Here is an 18,241-nt window from a genome sequence, read left to right on the forward strand (position 1 = left end):
GGGCGAGAGGGGGGCGAGAGAGGGGGCGAGAGAGGGGGCGAGAGAGGGGGGGCGAGAGAGGGGGCGAGAGAGGGGCGAGAGAGGGGGGCGAGAGAGGGGGCGAGAGGGGGGCGAGAGAGGGGCGAGAGAGGGGGGGCGCAGAGAGGGGGCGAGAGAGGGGGGGCGAGAGAGGGGGCGAGAGAGGGGGCGAGAGGGGGGCGAGAGAGGGGGGCGAGAGAGGGGGGCGAGAGAGGGGGCGAGAGAGGGGGGCGAGAGAGGGGGCGAGAGAGGGGGCGAGAGAGGGGGCGCAGAGGGGGCGAGAGGGGGCGAGAGGGGGGCGAGAGAGGGGGCGAGAGAGGGGCGAGAGAGGGGGCGAGAGAGGGGGCGAGAGAGGGGGCCAGAGAGGGGCCGAGAGAGGGGGGCGAGAGAGGGGGGCGAGAGAGGGGGCGCAGAGAGGGGGGCGAGAGAGGGGGGCGAGAGAGGGGGCGAGAGAGGGGGCGAGAGAGGGGGCGAGAGAGGGGCGCAGAGAGGGGGCGAGAGAGGGGGCGAGAGAGGGGGGCAGAGAGGGGGCGAGAGAGGGGGCGAGAGAGGGGGCAGAGAGGGGGCGAGAGAGGGGCGAGAGAGGGGGCGAGAGAGGGGGCGAGAGAGGGGCGAGAGAGAGGGGGCGAGAGAGGGGGGCGAGAGGGGGCGAGGGGGCGAGGGGGCGAGAGGGGCGAGAGGGGGGCCAGAGGGGGCGAGAGGGGGGCGAGAGGGGGCGAGAGGGGGGCGAGAGGGGGCGAGAGGGGGCGAGAGGGGGGCGAGAGGGGGGCGAGAGGGGGGCGAGAGGGGGCGAGAGGGGGCGAGAGGGGGCGAGAGGGGGGCGAGAGGGGGGCGAGAGGGGGCGAGAGGGGGGCGAGAGGGGGCGAGAGGGGGCGAGAGGGGGCAGAGGGGGGCGAGAGGGGCAGGGAGAGAGGGCAGGGAGAGAGGGGCAGGGAGAGAGGGGCAGGGAGAGAGGGGCAGGGAGAGAGGGGCAGGGAGAGAGGGGCAGGGAGAGAGGGGCAGGGAGAGAGGGGCAGGGAGAGAGGGGCAGGTAGAGAGGGGCAGGGAGAGAGGGGCAGGGAGAGAGGGGCAGGGAGAGAGGGGCAGGGAGAGAGGGGCAGGGAGAGAGGGGCAGGGAGAGAGGGGCAGGGAGAGAGGGGCAGGGAGAGAGGGGCAGGGAGAGAGGGGCAGGGAGAGAGGGGCAGGAGAGAGGGGCAGGGAGAGAGGGGCAGGGAGAGAGGGGCAGGGAGAGAGGGGCAGGGAGAGAGGGGCAGGGAGAGAGGGGCAGGGAGAGAGGGGCAGGGAGAGAGGGGCAGGGAGAGAGGGGCAGGGAGAGAGGGGCAGGGAGAGAGGGGCAGGGAGAGAGGGGCAGGGAGAGAGGGGCAGGGAGAGAGGGGCAGGGAGAGAGGGGCAGGGAGAGAGGGGCAGGGAGAGAGGGGCAGGGAGAGAGGGGCAGGGAGAGAGGGGCAGGGAGAGAGGGGCAGGGAGAGAGGGGCAGGGAGAGAGGGTAGGGAGAGAGGGTAGGGAGAGAGGGTTGGGAGAGAGGGTTGGGAGAGAGGGTTGGGAGAGAGGGTTGGGAGAGAGGGTTGGGAGAGAGGGTTGGGAGAGAGGGTTGGGAGAGAGGGTTGGGAGAGAGGGTAGGGAGAGAGGATAGGGAGAGAGGGTAGGGAGAGAGGGTGGAAAGAGGGGGTGAGAGAGAAGGGGCGTCACAGTTCAAGAGAGGGGAGAGGGAGGTGAAGGCGAGAGAGGGGGGTGAGAGTGGGGGCGAGAGAGAGGGGCGAGAGAGAGGGGCGAGAGAGGAGGGGCGAGAGAGGAGGGGGCGAGAGAGGAGGGGCGAGAGAGGAGGGGGGAGAGAGGAGGGGGAGAGAGGAGGGGGAGAGAGGAGGGGGGAGAGAGGAGGGGGAGAGAGGAGGGGAGAGAGGAGGGGGGAGAGAGGAGGGGGGAGAGAGGAGGGGGGAGAGAGGAGGGGAGAGAGAGGGGGCGTCACAATTCTTCATTTGATTTGATGTCACAATTGACGCTGGGGACCTGAATATGTTTCCCAGGTGTTTCCCAAGTTATGGCCATTTATGATACAGTTGGTCCGATCTCATTGAAATAATGCCCCAATCCAGTCATCGTTTACGCCCCTACGGGCCTGTACTAGTAATTACTAATTGGGGGAAAGAAAATATAAATTATAATTACTAATTGGGGGAAAGAAAACATAAATAATAATTACTAATTGGTTCAGACGGAAAATCTTAATCACAAACTCACTTCAACGCCAGAAATTAATCTGTGTGACGCACATAAACCCGCAAAAATGGTGAAACCCATGCAAGCCCACGGAAAGGGTGTAACCCACACAAGCCCACGGAAAGGGTGTAACCCAAAAAGCCCACGGAAAGGGTGTAACCCACGCAAGCCCACGGAAAGGGTGTAACCCACACAAGCCCATGGAAAGGGTGTAACCCACACAAGCCCACGGAAAGGGTGTAACCCACGCAAGCCCACGGAAAGGGTGTAACCCACGCAAGCCCACGGAAAGGGTGTAACCCACGCAAGCCCACGGAAAGGGTGTAACCCACGCAAGCCCACGGAAAGGGTGTAACCCACGCAAGCCCACGGAAAGGGTGTAACCCACGCAAGCCCACGGAAAGGGTGTAACCCACGCAAGCCCACGGAAAGGGTGTAACCCACGCAAGCCCACGGAAAGGGTGTAACCCACGCAAGCCCACGGAAAGGGTGTAACCCACGCAAGCCCACGGAAAGGGTGTAACCCACGCAAGCCCACGGAAAGGGTGTAACCCACGCAAGCCCACGGAAAGGGTGTAACCCACGCAAGCCCACGGAAAGGGTGTAACCCACGCAAGCCCACGGAAAGGGTGTAACCCACGCAAGCCCACGGAAAGGGTGTAACCCATGCAAGCCCACGGAAAGGGTATAACCCACGCAAGCCCACGGAAAGGGTGTAACCCACACAAGCCCACGGAAAGAGTGTAACCCACACAAGCCCACGGAAAGAGTGTAACCCACACAAGCCCACGGAAAGAGTGTAACCCACGCAAGCCCACATAAACGGTGTAACCCGGTCCTGCGCCTGCATGATGCCCCACATCTGACTCTGTGTACGCCCTTCCCTCTGTAGACCGGTCAAAATAGTGATGTACCCACCACAAATTGCAATAGTTATCATTCATGTTTTTTTCCACTCTAAATATGTTGTAGAATGACATACTAAAGTCACCTTAAATCGGAGCATTGGAACATTTCCATTTTGACTTCAGTTTGAGGCAGCATTTTTCCACAAATATCATAAAATAAAATTTTGGGGTAGGGTCTAGATTTATGGTAATATTGTGAACAATTCAAAACTTATCCCTAATATAGAGGTATCAACAGATTCATAATGAAAATACATTTCTAACAATACCATATGTAATGGTATTGACCTAAGATTAGTGTTTTTAGAGTTGATGATGTTTGGAGAATTTGACCAAAATAGTTATTTTGGATGTATGACCATTTCAGATTTAATTCCCTAGTAAAGATAACTGAATAGTCTATTTACTTTGTCCTATGTTATTGTGGTTGCCATAGAAGATACAATAAATGTACTAATGATTGAAAGGGGCTGAGGGCTGTTCAATTAAATATGCATAGGGGAGAGAGAATCAGAAGGGTGTGGGGGTAGGGCAAAAGTATATCCAGGGGATAGGTGAGAATTCTGAAAAGGTTCTCACTCACCTAAAAGTCTGGAACATCTTTATTTCCAATTCTAATCATGTTTTTGTTTCTCTCAGGTTGAAGTAATATATTAAAGATGGACAAGTGTGTCTTCTGTAAGGAACCTCTATTGAGTGGACAAAAAACTGCAACGTTAGGTACCAAAGGATGTGAAGGCATTGCAAAAGCTAATGCATTGTGGTCTAGCAGTACAAGTACTGTTCCTGGACAAGTTGTGCATGTCAAGTGTAGAAAGGACTTCTGTTCTCCAAAGTGTATAGCTAGTGCCAGCAGAAAGCAAGAATGTTACTCTGTTTCTTTCAGTAATACACCAAGTACACGCCAATCCACAGAAAATACATTTATTTATAAAGATAACTGCATATTCTGTGGGCATCCAGATAAATTCCATGGCAAGGTAAAAAGTCATAAACTTATTCCAGTCAGATCAATGGATTTTCAAGATAAAATTAAGAAGTGTTGCAATGAACACAAGGATTTGTGGTCAGAAATTGTGAATGGTAGACTTGAGTTTGCACAAGATTTGCATGCTGCAGATGCAGGAAACCACAACCTTTGCAGCACAAATTTTGGAACAGGAAAGCAGGTACCACAACAGTTCATGGCAGATGATAAAATCCAACCGAAATGATTTAAGCAGGGTAGACCTCCTGATTCGGCAAGGGAAGATGCTTTTAATCAGGTGGCCATGTATTTGGAGGTCAATGATGAGGAACAAATCTCAATACAGGATCTTATAAACAAAATGGAAGAGATATTGGTTGAGACTGAAATTGAACTATATGGATTTACCTACATGAAACATAGACTTGAGAAACATTTTGGAGACAAGATAACCATCACTGAGATTAGTGGAAAAGAAAATGTAGTTACATTTTGACATAAAGCATCTTCTATCATCCATGACTTCTCCTCCAAACCCAAGAAGTATGACCATGATGAAGAGAAATTAAGAATTATAGAAACTGCAGCCAAACTTATTAAAAGTGATGTAAAATTAGTGAAGCAGCCACAGGAATTTTATCCAAGCTCAATTGAAATATCTTCTACTGACAAGGCTCTGTCATCAATGGTAAGATGGTGCCTGTGGACACTAACTTGAAGCCTGCACCTGACAATCTTCTGGAAGCCTTCAACTGCAATTGCAGAACTAACTGGAGTACACAGAGATGCTCATGTAGAAAATTTGGCCTAGAATGTTTTCCAGCATGTGGAGAATGTAAAGGCCTACACTGCTCTAACACAATCCTGCCTGATCCAGAAAGTGATGCTGAGGATGTATTATAATGTGTAATTAACCTCCGCCATCTTCGAAGATGGATGGAGGTTACTGTTTTCACCCCTTTCTGTTTGTTTGTTTGTTTGTGAACAGTATTACGGAAAAACTCCTCGACGGATTTCGACGAAACTTGGTGGGGGGGGGGGTTAGGTATAGTCCAAGGATCATGCCATTAAATTTTGGACTTGCCCCCCCCAAAAAAATTGTTAGATAAATTTTTTTTTTTTTTTTGCATTTCTACATGTTTTAAGTGATTTCCAACCCCCCAAAAAAATTGTTACCCACCCACCCCAAAAAGATTTTTTTTTGCATTTCTACATGTTTTAAGTAATTTCCAACCCCTCCCCCCAAAAAAAAAATTTAGAGAAATATTTTTTTTGCATTTCTACATGTTTTAATTGATTTCAACCCCCCCCCCCCCAAAAAAATTGAGAAACAAAATTTTTTGCAACTTTTTTTCAACAAAATTTTGATTTCTTTTTTTGCATTTCTACATGTTTTAAGTGATTTCGAACCCCCCCCCCCCAAAAAAAAATGGAGAAAAGAACTCCAACTCTGTCAGCACTGTTGACATCATATTTAATGAATAAGATATAAGGTTCACTTGAGTGACCCAGCAGTATTGGCGGCGGAGGTTTTGCACTCTCCTGAGTGCTCCCCCTCCAGTTTGTGACTGTTTTTTTCAAGGTGTTGTTTAGAAGTGACTTACTTGAAGTAGTTTAAAATATTTATTTTTCTTCATGAGATATACAGGTCAGCTCTTGATAGCACTATAAAATAGTGATTGTTATGTAGTTTTAACAAATAGTGTAGTACCAATTTACTAGTTACATGTAGTATTGAAAAGAAAATGGCTACCCTGGAATTGGACTGTTAAGATTCACATGTACATATTACAAAATGTGTTGTATATTTGCTTTTAGTAGCTTAGTACTTCTGGCTAGAATAGCTTTTTAAGGTTGGTGTTTTTGCTATTTTAAATTCCATAGCAATAAATGGAGATAAACTATAACATATCAGCACCCAGGAGGATTCCAAACTTCTAAGCATAAACTAATTGTCTGATTTCTTTTATCGGAATATTGATTAGTGAAATTCCAGTAACAAAATAATTGCGTTTTATTTGTATAATGATTCATCATAGTATTTTATTTATGTTGGTAACTTTATATTCTGTAAATATGTTGAGGTTTTGCAGTAATACGACTTATGCCGAAATGGCCATTTGAAGGGAAGAATTTTGGAATATGTTAACCCTCCTTCAATCTTCAGTAAATTGGTTATAGGCTTGTAGCAAGGTATTATGTACAAATTTAGGACACGGGGACCAAAAAATGAAAGTCATTGTATGATTAAGTTTTGCATATTATTTGTTAGCCAACATCATGGGATTCAGGATCTATTTGGGCAGGGCTTAATTCTTCCTCTTTCTATTGCTCTGACAGGGTCAAAGTTGGTTATCAATTATCTGTATCAAGGAACCACTCATATCATTCTAAAATTGGTCTGATGGCTTAGATATGTATTATACACTAATTGGAAACCACATATATTGAGAATATTTTGTTTACCTGATATTTGACCTTGAGTGAAGAGGTCAAGGTCATATGAAATTAACAAATTGATCAAATTGATCAGTGTACATTCAGGTCATAAATATAATATGCACATAAACTTAACCATAGAAATACATGCTGTGATGAACCAAACTAACATCTTAGGATTAAAAGTGCAGATTTCTTTAAAATGTTATGTACTTCCTAACGACCTTTGATGTTCTGTATACTGAACACAAACTGGCCTTTGGTATTGATTTTTATATCATAGGGCCATCTTGGTAAATTTATTCTATGGTTATAAAATCAAGCTCATAGCTACCAGTAATTTTGTAGCAGCTTGGTTAATGCAATTTGTTATGTACTTCCTAACATTTTTGACCCAATCATGGGAGTGAACCTAAAAACTGGTATGTTGTAATGATCCATATTGAAACTTGCCATTTTAAATCATCACTTTATGCAGAAGTAAATTGCTATTCAAGATGTTCTATCAGATGCATTTCAAATTTCTGGAATAAGATTTTGTAAGCTTCACTATGACTGGGGGAAATTTTGCAAAATCTGAGATTTTACACATTTGAAGGTGCCAAGATATGCAGAAGGTTATAAGAAATATACTGTTTCGAGGAATTGTTCTATTCTTACGTATAATGATATATATATATATATATATATATATATATATATATATATATATATATATATATATATATATATATATATATATATATATATATATATATATATATCAAACAAAAAATGCATTTTCAACCATTTTGGACAACATATACAATCATACATGTAACCCATTTCTAAAAAATGAGCTATAAAAATGGAAAAAACAGCCTGTGTTTGGATAAAAAAAAAACATGCTTTGTAAGCAACTATATCCAAAGGACCCAAAGCAAAGTATACATTTTCTGAAAGCACAGACACTTGGGCATTATATAACATTAAGATTGTTTATCTTATTAAAACTGGGTTCAATTTCTAAGCTTTCTCCTCATTTAGGACCACAGTGTACACAATACCATACTACAAGCCTATATCTCACTAACTACATTACATATTGGCAAAATTTAAAAACTGTGACAGTCAGAAAACATGTATATAGATATTCAGACCAATTGCGGACCTACTTTGGAAATGAAATAATTGTGAATTTAAAAATGTCAACATATATATTCGATAATTTTTAGTGATAGGCAGAAATGTTTTTCTTCCGTCATGATGTTAATTTTAGGTCTACATCATTACTTGTGGTGTTGTTTGAAAGGTAATTTTTTTGTGAATCTACTGATATCTTAATATTGAGAATCGGCCAGTAATTTGTCATGATGTGGTCATGTTACTATACCCTCCCCCTATATTTTGGCTGTCAATTTTTTTCTTCAATGTCACCTTAAACTGAGGTCAAAATGAAGCTGTTCCAATGCCTCAATTTAAGGTGACTTTTAGTATGTCATTCTATGATATATTTGGAGTGAAAAAAACTTGAATGATTACTATTGCAATTTGTGGTGGGTTTGACCCTAAAATGGCCTATTTTGACCGGTCTACTGTGTCCCCCTCCCTCTGCGTGCACCTCCCTCTGTGTGTCCCCTCACACCACCTCTGTTGTCCCATACTCTTCACTGAGTGTCGGTGCCAACGGAGCAGCTTCCCGTGTAAGAGTTTGGGTGGTTTGCCATTGCCTTCACAGCAGTAGTAGTAGTTTGGGCAGGAATTTGTAATTTGTTCAGGATGCCTGAAATAACTCGCTTACTCTTCACGAAGGACACCATGAGGTGTTTAACCAACTCATGAATGCCAACACAAGAGAGGTCCAGTTTCACGTCCATCGGAGGGATGACACTGACACTGACACTGACACTGACACACACACACACACACACACACACACACACACACACACACACACACACACACACACACACAGTTTATAGCTGGGTCGGGATTCGAACCCAAGCGAGATAGCTTCCAGTGTGTGTGTGTGTGTGTGTGTGTGTGTGTGTGTGTGTGTGTGTGTGTGTGTGTGTGTGTGTGTGTGTGTGTGTTCCTCTCGGCCTCCCAACCAGCACCTCACACTAGTTCGGTCCGTTAAACAGAGTATTAAACACACGCTCACAAGGAATTAATAAACCAACACACACGAATTGCCATTTTACCACAAATCCTTAAGCTTCATCACTTTATTGGATATAAAAATCCAAGCTCGATCCCGTTCTCACCTCGATCAAACTTCTTTCCCTCCGGATCAATGTCTTTCACGTCGAATATATCCTCAAACATGATTCCCGCCATGACGAAGGCCGAACGTGGGGAATCTCGCAGGAACCGGAAATGACGTCACATGAAGGTCCAGGGATCATGACCAAGCGACGCGATCGTGCAGTTTCCTGTGTTTAAATATTCTCTTCAACACAAGAGTCACATCGGCCGGATCGCCGTGAATAAAGAACAATGCGTTATTTATTAATTAAAAACCTTGATTAGCTGTGAGAGTGTCTCCATCACGTGACCCGCTGTGACTTTGAGCCGCTCATTGGCGGAAAAGCCGAAGCCACCGGAAGTTGTTCCGCCATCGTGCTCCCTCCTTTGGTCTCGCTTTCTGGGAATAGTTTGTTTATAATAATCGGACGAAAGGGTTTTCATGTCGCTCTGACATCGTCACCATGCCGTCGTGTGCGAGCATCAACTGCACCAGCCGGAGTGTCAAAGGTTGTGGCAAGACGTTCCATGCGTAAGTGAGACGTCTCGGAAAAGATTTGTTTATTCCGAATGATAAAAACTCTGAAAGCGGCGAACGGACAACTGTACCGGTTTGTATCATCCTCGGTCCTCCCCATGAGGTTAACCACGTACAGTATACTTGTGTAGTTCACATCGTCAAGTTCACCATTAACACAAACCGTTTGTTAACGCGTCGAAAACGAAAAACATTCTGTAAAAATAACTGAGGTTTTGTTAAACGTAAAATATTAACTTCGAACGGGAAAAAGGGTCACAAAAAGAGGAGGAATACTGAAGTGCGAGTTTGTTTCCTGAGCAGTTCTCTCCTGGGGGGAGTAAGATGGCGGCGGTTTGGCTTCAACATCGCGCAACCGGTGTGTGTCACGCCCACGTGTTTCGACCACTGATCGATCTCCGCACACTGACGAAGAAGGAACACTCATTGTTTGAAGCCATTGGCCGCCATGTTTGTTCACCCATTTGTGCACAGACGCGAAATCGGAAAGTAATTAAAACACACGGACACACACACACACACACACACACACACGCACACATACAGACACACAGACACACATACACACAGACACACATACACACATACACACATACACACATACACACATACACACACACACACACATATGGATACACACACAGACACACGGACACACACAGACACACACATACAGACACACATACAGACACATATACACACACATACACACACGGACACACATACATATGGATACATACATACAGACACACATACACACACAAACAGACACACGGACACACACACACATACGGACACACACACCTACAGACACACACACACGGACACACACATACAGACACACACACATACAGACACACACATGCACACACACACAGACATTCACATACACACACAAATTGTGATCACACACATACACATGTACATACACACACGCACACATACAAATTGTGGTTACACACACAAATTGTGATCACACACATACAAATTGTGATCACACACAAACACACACACACATACGGACACACACACCTACAGACACACACACACGGACACACACATACAGACACACACACATACAGACACACACATGCACACACACACAGACATTCACATACACACACAAATTGTGATCACACACATACACATGTACATACACACACGCACACATACAAATTGTGGTTACACACACAAATTGTGATCACACACATACAAATTGTGATCACACACAAACACACACACACATACGGACACACACACCTACAGACACACACACACGGACACACACATACAGACACACACACATACAGACACACACATGCACACACACACAGACATTCACATACACACACAAATTGTGATCACACACATACACATGTACATACACACACGCACACATACAAATTGTGGTTACACACACAAATTGTGATCACACACATACAAATTGTGATCACACACAAACACACACACACAAATTGTGATCTCACACACACACACACACACACACATACAAATTGTGATCACACACATGTACACACACATACACAAACATACAAATTGTGATCACACACACACACACACACGCACACACACATAAGAATTGTCATTACACACACACACACACACACACAGACATTCACATATACACACACAAATTGTGATCATACAAACACACATACAAATTGTGATCACACAAACACATACAAATTGTGATCACACAAACACATACAAATTGTGATCACACACACACACACACATACAAATTGTGGTTACACACACAAATTGTGATCACACACATACAAATTGTGATCACACACAAACACACACACACACACATACAAATTGTGATCACACACACACACATACAAATTGTGATCACACACACACAAATTGTGATCTCACACACACACACACACACACACACACACACACACACACACACACACACACACACACACACACACACACACACACACACACATACAAACTGTGATCACACACACACAAATTGTGATCACACACACACACACACATACAAATTGTGGTTACACACACAAATTGTGATCACACACATACAAATTGTGATCACACACAAACACACACACACACACACACACATACAAATTGTGATCACACACACACACACATACAAATTGTGATCACACACACACACACACATACAAATTGTGATCACACACACACACACATACAAATTGTGATCACACACACACACACATACAAATTGTGATCACACACACACACACATACAAATTGTGATCACACACACACACATACAAATTGTGATCACACACACACACATACAAATTGTGATCACACACACACACAAATTGTGATCTCACACACACACACACATACAAACTGTGATCACACACACACAAATTGTGATCTCACACACACTCACACACACATACAAATTGTGATCTCTCTCTCACACACACACGCACACACGCACGCACGCACGCACGCACACACGCACGCACGCACACACGCACGCACGCACGCACACACACACACACACACACACACACACACACACACACACTCACACACTCACCAGAGAGAGACAGATACAGAAAATTATTCCAGATAGAAGAGAAAGTAAACGTGTTTACATTACAGATTAATATTTCACAAAAACAAACACAAATAAAAGGTTTTCGTTTCATTGTTGTTTGGTGTGGTGAACGTTATCAAAATGTCCATGTGACTCGTCAACTGGAAATCAAGGAACAGAATGACCTTTTTATCCATGCGTCTGAGTACAAGTAACGGAACACATGTAAACACAACATTCAATGTAAACATACAAATATTTACTACAAAACAATTGTTTATCAGCAAGGTACTCATCATTGAAAATTTGCCAACCCTTTTCCTTTCAACCCTATCCTTGATTTTAATGAGATTACTTTATTGAAATGTTTTGTAAATGAAGGATAAACCCTTCACAATTGTATATCATTAAAAACTAGAGGGTTCATAGAACACCTTCTCCGCGCTGTCTACGAGCGGAAAATTTCATCGGTCACGATGACGTGAAATGCCCTAACATTTTGTCCAAGTACTGCTAAACGGAAGGGGTTCGAAAGTGCTAAAAATGTGATTTGTGTTGTGCAATGTTCAATTGAAATAAAGTAAGGATTTTAAAGGTCGTAGATAAAATTTTTGAAAGTTTTCCGCCGTTGGTGCAGCGTCTTTTATGCCACCTTATTTAACACGTTACCTTAGTTTTTCGTGTCTTTCGGGACGTCCTTAAAAACAGTAAATGTCCTGTTTGGAAGGGTTTTTAATTCTGCTTGATTGCCAGGCAGGCAGACAGAGTAAGAGGATGATCTCACTCCTGTCTGTGCGTGCACAGTCGGGACAGATTCCGAGCCAATGTACCGCTAAACTGCAGGTTTGTTTTCCCATTTTTGTTCAATATGTAACATTCAATTAAAATTAAATTGTTCCTCGATCATTTTTGTAAACAGGTGGAAAGACAAATAGACAGACAGACAGACAGACAGACAGACAGAAGTGACCAATTGCTGAACCCTGCTTTTCACTTCCTGTGCATGGGGTAATGACAGAGTTAAAAAGTGTAATACAGGCGATGATTTCATGTTAAATCGTTCCGTGTTTTATACGGTTCAAGGTACACTGCTGGGGCACTGTCCATCCCAGACCACTTTCATCAGTTTCTATCACCAGTTTTAACCCAGTTTTTATGACATTGTCCACACGAATAAATGTCAATGTGTGTGTGGAGTGTGTATCTTCCATAACTCCAAAACCATACGATTATCGGATGCCTGTTCATCATAGCTATGAATCGCTGCTTACATCGTTTTTGTAAGTGCTGCAGTTTTCAAATTAGGAGTTTGGAGCGATTTCGCGAATGATATGATCCGATTTTCCACGATCTACCCTCACGGACGAGTTCAAGTAGATCATCAAAAACATTATTTTGGCTTTAAGGATTGGATATCGTCCGGATTAAATAAGTGTTGAAATCTCTTGTGAAATCTGATGATTTAAAGAAATAACGAGTCTTATAACTAAGCCAATATACCTATTTACTTTAAGCAAGCAAGGCTATGTCCCCCCCCCCTCCCGCCTTCTCCGTATGCACGCAAGAAAATGTGAAATTTCAAAAGCATTAAACTTATCTTTTTCTCCTATTTGGAGAATTATATTGAGTGAACAAACTATTGTAAGAATGTGCCAAAATTAACCAGCTTCATTGAGTGATGTCACAATGCATTCAGTGCTTGACCTCGTGCCCTGTCCCCCAGAGGGACTTCCTCTCCATAGTGTCTGCCAGATGTGTGTCTGTTTTTGGAGGTTTTGTAAGGTGCTGTACAGGGGATCAAAGCAAATCTGTTGGAAAAACAGACATTTTAAAATAAAGTTATAACGTTTGCATGGACCACGGACGATGTATCACGTGACGCGTGCACAGACGAGCAGGCCCAGTCCCCCAGAGGGACTGCTTATCCATAGCGTCTGCCAGGTCGAGGTCTATATTTTCGGAGGTTTCGCGAGGTGCTCCATCGGGAATCAAAGCAAATCTGGTGAAAACGGACATTTTAACATACAGTGATAACGTTTGCACGGAGAGTGAACGTTGCACCACACAACGTGTGCACAGACGAGCAGGCAATATGGCGGATCATCTGCAATGTTTATTTAATGGGAATTGCACTTTGTAATGTCTCCATGGTTGTTTTACATTTAGCAGCAACTCTTTTGTGGAGAAAGTCATAATTTGAACAAATTAATTTTCTTTCATTAACTGCTGCGTTCACGGGGAAGACCGGCTTTAAATGTACAGGGATCCTATATGGTATGCATCCACAGCCTGGCCAGCCGTTCCTTATCAACCATTTAATAATAATGCCTGCATGAGTGCTTAAGTCACTTGCCAAGCGCCCAAAAGTTTATAGCGGCACTGCGCTACGTCATTCTGAGTGAAACATTCACTCACGACAGACGCTTTTGCCACGCCATGTCACCCTGAGTGCTTCGTGCTCCGTCACCCTGAACAAGTGGTTCGTGCTCCGCCGTCCTGAGCGACTGGTTCGTGCTCCGTCGTCCTGAGCGATTGGTTCGTGCTCAGTCGTCCTGAGCGACTGGTTCGTGCTCAGTCGTCCTGAGCGACTGGTTCGTGCTCCGTCCTCCTGAGCGACTGCTTCGTGCTCCGTCGTCCTGAGCGACTGGTTCGTGCTCCGTCCTCCTGAGCGACTGGTTCGTGCTCCGTCGTCCTGAGCGACTGGTTCGTGCTCCGTCGTCCTGAGCGACTGGTTCGTGCCCCGTCGTCCTGAGCGACTGGTTCGTGCCCCGTCGTCCTGAGCGAGTGGTTCGTGCCCCTTCGTCCTGAGCGAGTGGTTCGTGCCCCGTCACCCTGAGCGAGCGAGCGAGCGGCCCGTGCCCCGTGCCCCGTCACCCTGAGCGAGCGAGCGGCCTGTGCCCCGTCACCCTGAGCGAGCGAGCGAGCGGCCCGTGCCCCTTCACCCTGAGCGAGCGGCCCGTGCTCCGTCACCCTGAGCGAGCGAGCGAGCGGCCCGTGCCCCGTCACCCTGAGCGAGCGAGCGGCCCGTGCCCCGTCACCCTGAGCGAGCGAGCGTGCGGCCCGTGCCCAGTCACCCTGAGCGAGCGAGCGAGCGAGCGGCCCGTGCCCCGTCACCCTGAGCGAGCGAGCGAGCGGCCCGTGCCCCGTCACCCTGAGCGAGCGAGCGGCCCGTGCCCCGTCACCCTGAGCGAGCGAGCGAGCGGCCCGTGCCCCTTCACCCTGAGCGAGCGAGCGAGCGGCCCGTGCCCCTTCACCCTGAGCGAGCGGCCCGTGCTCCGTCACCCTGAGCGAGCGAGCGAGCGGCCCGTGCCCCGTCACCCTGAGCGAGCGAGCGGCCCGTGCCCCGTCACCCTGAGCGAGCGAGCGGCCCGTGCCCCGTCACCCTGAGCGAGCGAGCGGCCCGTGCCCCGTCACCCTGAGCGAGCGAGCGGCCCGTGCCCCGTCACCCTGAGCGAGCGAGCGGCCCGTGCCCAGTCACCCTGAGCGAGCGAGCGAGTGGCCCGTGCCCCGTCACCCTGAGCGAGCGAGCGAGCGGCCCGTCACCATGAGCGAGCGAGCGAGCGAGCGGCCCGTCACCATGAGCGAGCGAGCGGCCCGTGCCCCGTCACCCTGAGCGAGCGAGCGAGCGGCCCGTGCCCCGTCACCCTGAGCGAGCGAGCGAGCGGCCCGTGCCCCATCACCCTGAGCGAGCGAGCGAGCGGCCCGTGCCCCGTCACCCTGAGCGAGCGAGCGAGCGGCCCGTGCCCCGTCACCCTGAGCGAGCGAGCGGCCCGTGCCCCGTCACCCTGAGCGAGCGAGCGGCCCGTGCCCCGTCACCCTGAGCGAGCGAGCGGCCCGTGCCCCGTCACCCTGAGCGAGCGAGCGAGCGGCCCGTGCCCCGTCACCCTGAGCGAGCGAGCGAGCGGCCCGTGCCCCGTCACCCTGAGCGAGCGAGCGAGCGGCCCGTGCCCCGTCACCCTGAGCGAGCGAGCGAGCGGCCCGTGCCCCGTCACCCTGAGCGAGCGAGCGGCCCGTGCCCGTCACCCTGAGCGAGCGAGCGGCCCGTGCCCCGTCACCCTGAGCGAGCGAGCGGCCCGTGCCCCGTCACCCTGAGCGAGCGAGCGAGCGGCCCGTGCCCCGTCACCCTGAGCGAGCGGCCCGTGCCCGTCACCCTGAGCGAGCGAGCGGCCCGTGCCCCGTCACCCTGAGCGAGCGAGCGGCCCGTGCCCCGTCACCCTGAGCGAGCGAGCGAGCGGCCCGTGCCCCGTCACCCTGAGCGAGCGAGCGGCCCGTGCCCGTCACCCTGAGCGAGCGAGCGGCCCGTGCCCGTCACCCTGAGTGAGCAAGCGAGCGGCCCGTGCTCCGTCACCCTGAGCGAGCGAGCAGCCCTTCCCCCGTCACCCTGAGCGAGCGAGCGAGCGGCCCATGCCCAGTCACCCTGAGCGAGCGAGCGAGCGGCCCGTGCCCCGTCACCCTGAGCGAGCGAGCGAGCGGCCCATGCCCAGTCACCCTGAGCGAGCGAGCGAGCGGCCCGTGCCCCGTCACCCTGAGCGAGCGAGCGGCCCGTGCCCCGTCACCCTGAGCGAGCGAGCGGCCCGTGCCCCGTCACCCTGAGCGAGCGAGCGGCCCGTGCCCCGTCACCCTGAGCGAGCGATCGGCCCGTGCTGACTGAAAAACATACAAGCTGACTAACATATCTTGCAAAAACTTCGTTTTGGCAAGATAATAATTTGTTGGTGGTTGCTGAGATACACAGTTCAGCATGTTAAAAATGGTTATTAATGACAGTTTGCATCTATTTTTAGATGGAGGTGCTTTGTTATGGACATGTCTATCAGATAAAGAGTTTATCGCTTAATATATTGTTGCGGGTCTCAAAACCGCATGCCTCTAAGGCAATGGCACCCAACGTCAGCGATCCCCAGACAGTTATTTCATTAATTTACATGCAGTTAGACCTTTCCCTCATGTCTAATGGGTAAATGAGACGAAGTGCGTTGTGTAGGTCTCATAGTTATATTAGGTCTGATTATATCTCTATCTTCCTTTCCACCGCCATGGTACGTTTGAATGTCCTCACGGACACCAAAAGACGCATCAACCACACGATGGAAAAAAACTCTCCGCTGCAAGATTACTGTGTCTAAAGGAATAGTAGAACCATACATTAAATTCCAACGCTGTACAGGATGCGCGTGACACGCTCTTTTAAACCCTGATTTATATCCAATCCATGACACAGACTGGGGCCACCACCGCGCTCAGGCAGATGTCTGTGAGGATCACCACTGTGATAAACTAGAACGGGCACTCATAGAGCGCATACCTTCGCCGCCACTACTTTTTTTGTTCTTGGTATGAGTGTGGGGAACTGGTTTGATGCTGGTTTCATGCAAATCGAATAAGAATTGACTGAGTTATGCCGAAAACCGCATATTTTTCAAGGGCGTGACCCCCCCCCCCGACATTTTACCCCAACCGGTGACATGTGTTATGATGTCATTGTGTCACAAGATTGGGCATTAAATTCTGAACATTTTGGTGCTGGGTTCATGTAAAGCGGACAAGAATTGACCGCGTTATGACAAAAATCACATATTTTTCAAGGTCGTGACCCCCCTGACCTTTGACCCCTAACCGGTAACAAGAGTATGGGCGTCATTGTGTCATATTGCATATCACAAGATGAGGCGTTGAATTCTGAACATTTTGGCGTTAGTTGCATGCAAATTGAATAAAAATTGACCGTGTTATCGTAAAAAGACGATTTTGACCTTTTCGTGACCTTGACCTTGACCTTTGACCCGAACGATCCCAAAATGTAATCGAATGCTTCCTGGCTAATAACCAATCATCCCACCAAATTTCATGCAATTCGGTTTAACACTTTTTGAGTTATACGAATCGCAAGATTACAAATAAATAAATAAATAAATAAATAAATAAATACACGCCGACCAAAACATAACCTTTCGCAGAATGTGAAGGTAATAACCGCATGCACGATAGCGGACCCGTGCGCAGCCCCGTGATGATTCCCATCGCACTGTACGGGGCACGCATAGCGCACTTCTTCATTCGGGTCTTACCATTCTGCCATCGATCTTCGCTCGCCACCTCGGCCAACAATATCTTCCCGCACCTACGCCTTGACGGAGCCGCCACCAAGCGGAGGCGCAGATGCACGGCCCAGATTGCTCAGGCCGCGTGGAATGCCACGGAGCGGGCACATTGACCGGCACGGCCCTCGGCCTCGCCGAGAGCACGGCCCGGGAGTTTGGTGTGAGGCGGTTCATATCATGTTGCGGTGTTCGGAGCAAGACAATTCCACAGCTCGGCGATGTCTCACCGGATGGACCAATGAGGCCGCTTCC

General features: G+C 48.3%; 2 protein-coding genes across 5 annotated transcripts in view; one reads left to right on the forward strand and one right to left on the reverse strand.

The window, feature by feature from the left end:
- The window catches only part of POLR2H (RNA polymerase II, I and III subunit H), a 35,833-nt gene extending 26,838 nt beyond the window's left edge, over positions 1-8,995 (reverse strand). The window contains exon 1 of one of the 2 annotated variants that reach the window (XM_085886758.1): positions 8,796-8,995. In XM_085886758.1, coding sequence (XP_085742884.1) covers positions 8,796-8,868 — 73 coding nt within the window. In that variant the 5' untranslated portion in view covers positions 8,869-8,995. The remainder of the gene's footprint in view (positions 1-8,795) is intronic. The other variant, XM_085886759.1, reaches the window with a different exon arrangement.
- A 100-nt stretch (positions 8,996-9,095) lies between these two features.
- Positions 9,096-18,241, forward strand: part of LOC147025613 (uncharacterized) — a 38,020-nt gene continuing 28,874 nt past the window's right edge. The window contains exon 1 of one of the 3 annotated variants that reach the window (XM_085886744.1): positions 9,096-9,307. In XM_085886744.1, coding sequence (XP_085742870.1) covers positions 9,240-9,307 — 68 coding nt within the window. In that variant the 5' untranslated portion in view covers positions 9,096-9,239. The remainder of the gene's footprint in view (positions 9,308-18,241) is intronic. The other 2 variants (XM_085886742.1, XM_085886741.1) reach the window with 2 other exon arrangements.

This window comes from Eptatretus burgeri, chromosome 6, assembly GCF_056783735.1.
Source record: "Eptatretus burgeri isolate ZD-2024b chromosome 6, Ebu_testis_v1, whole genome shotgun sequence".
Classification (NCBI taxonomy): Eukaryota; Metazoa; Chordata; class Myxini; order Myxiniformes; family Myxinidae; genus Eptatretus; species Eptatretus burgeri.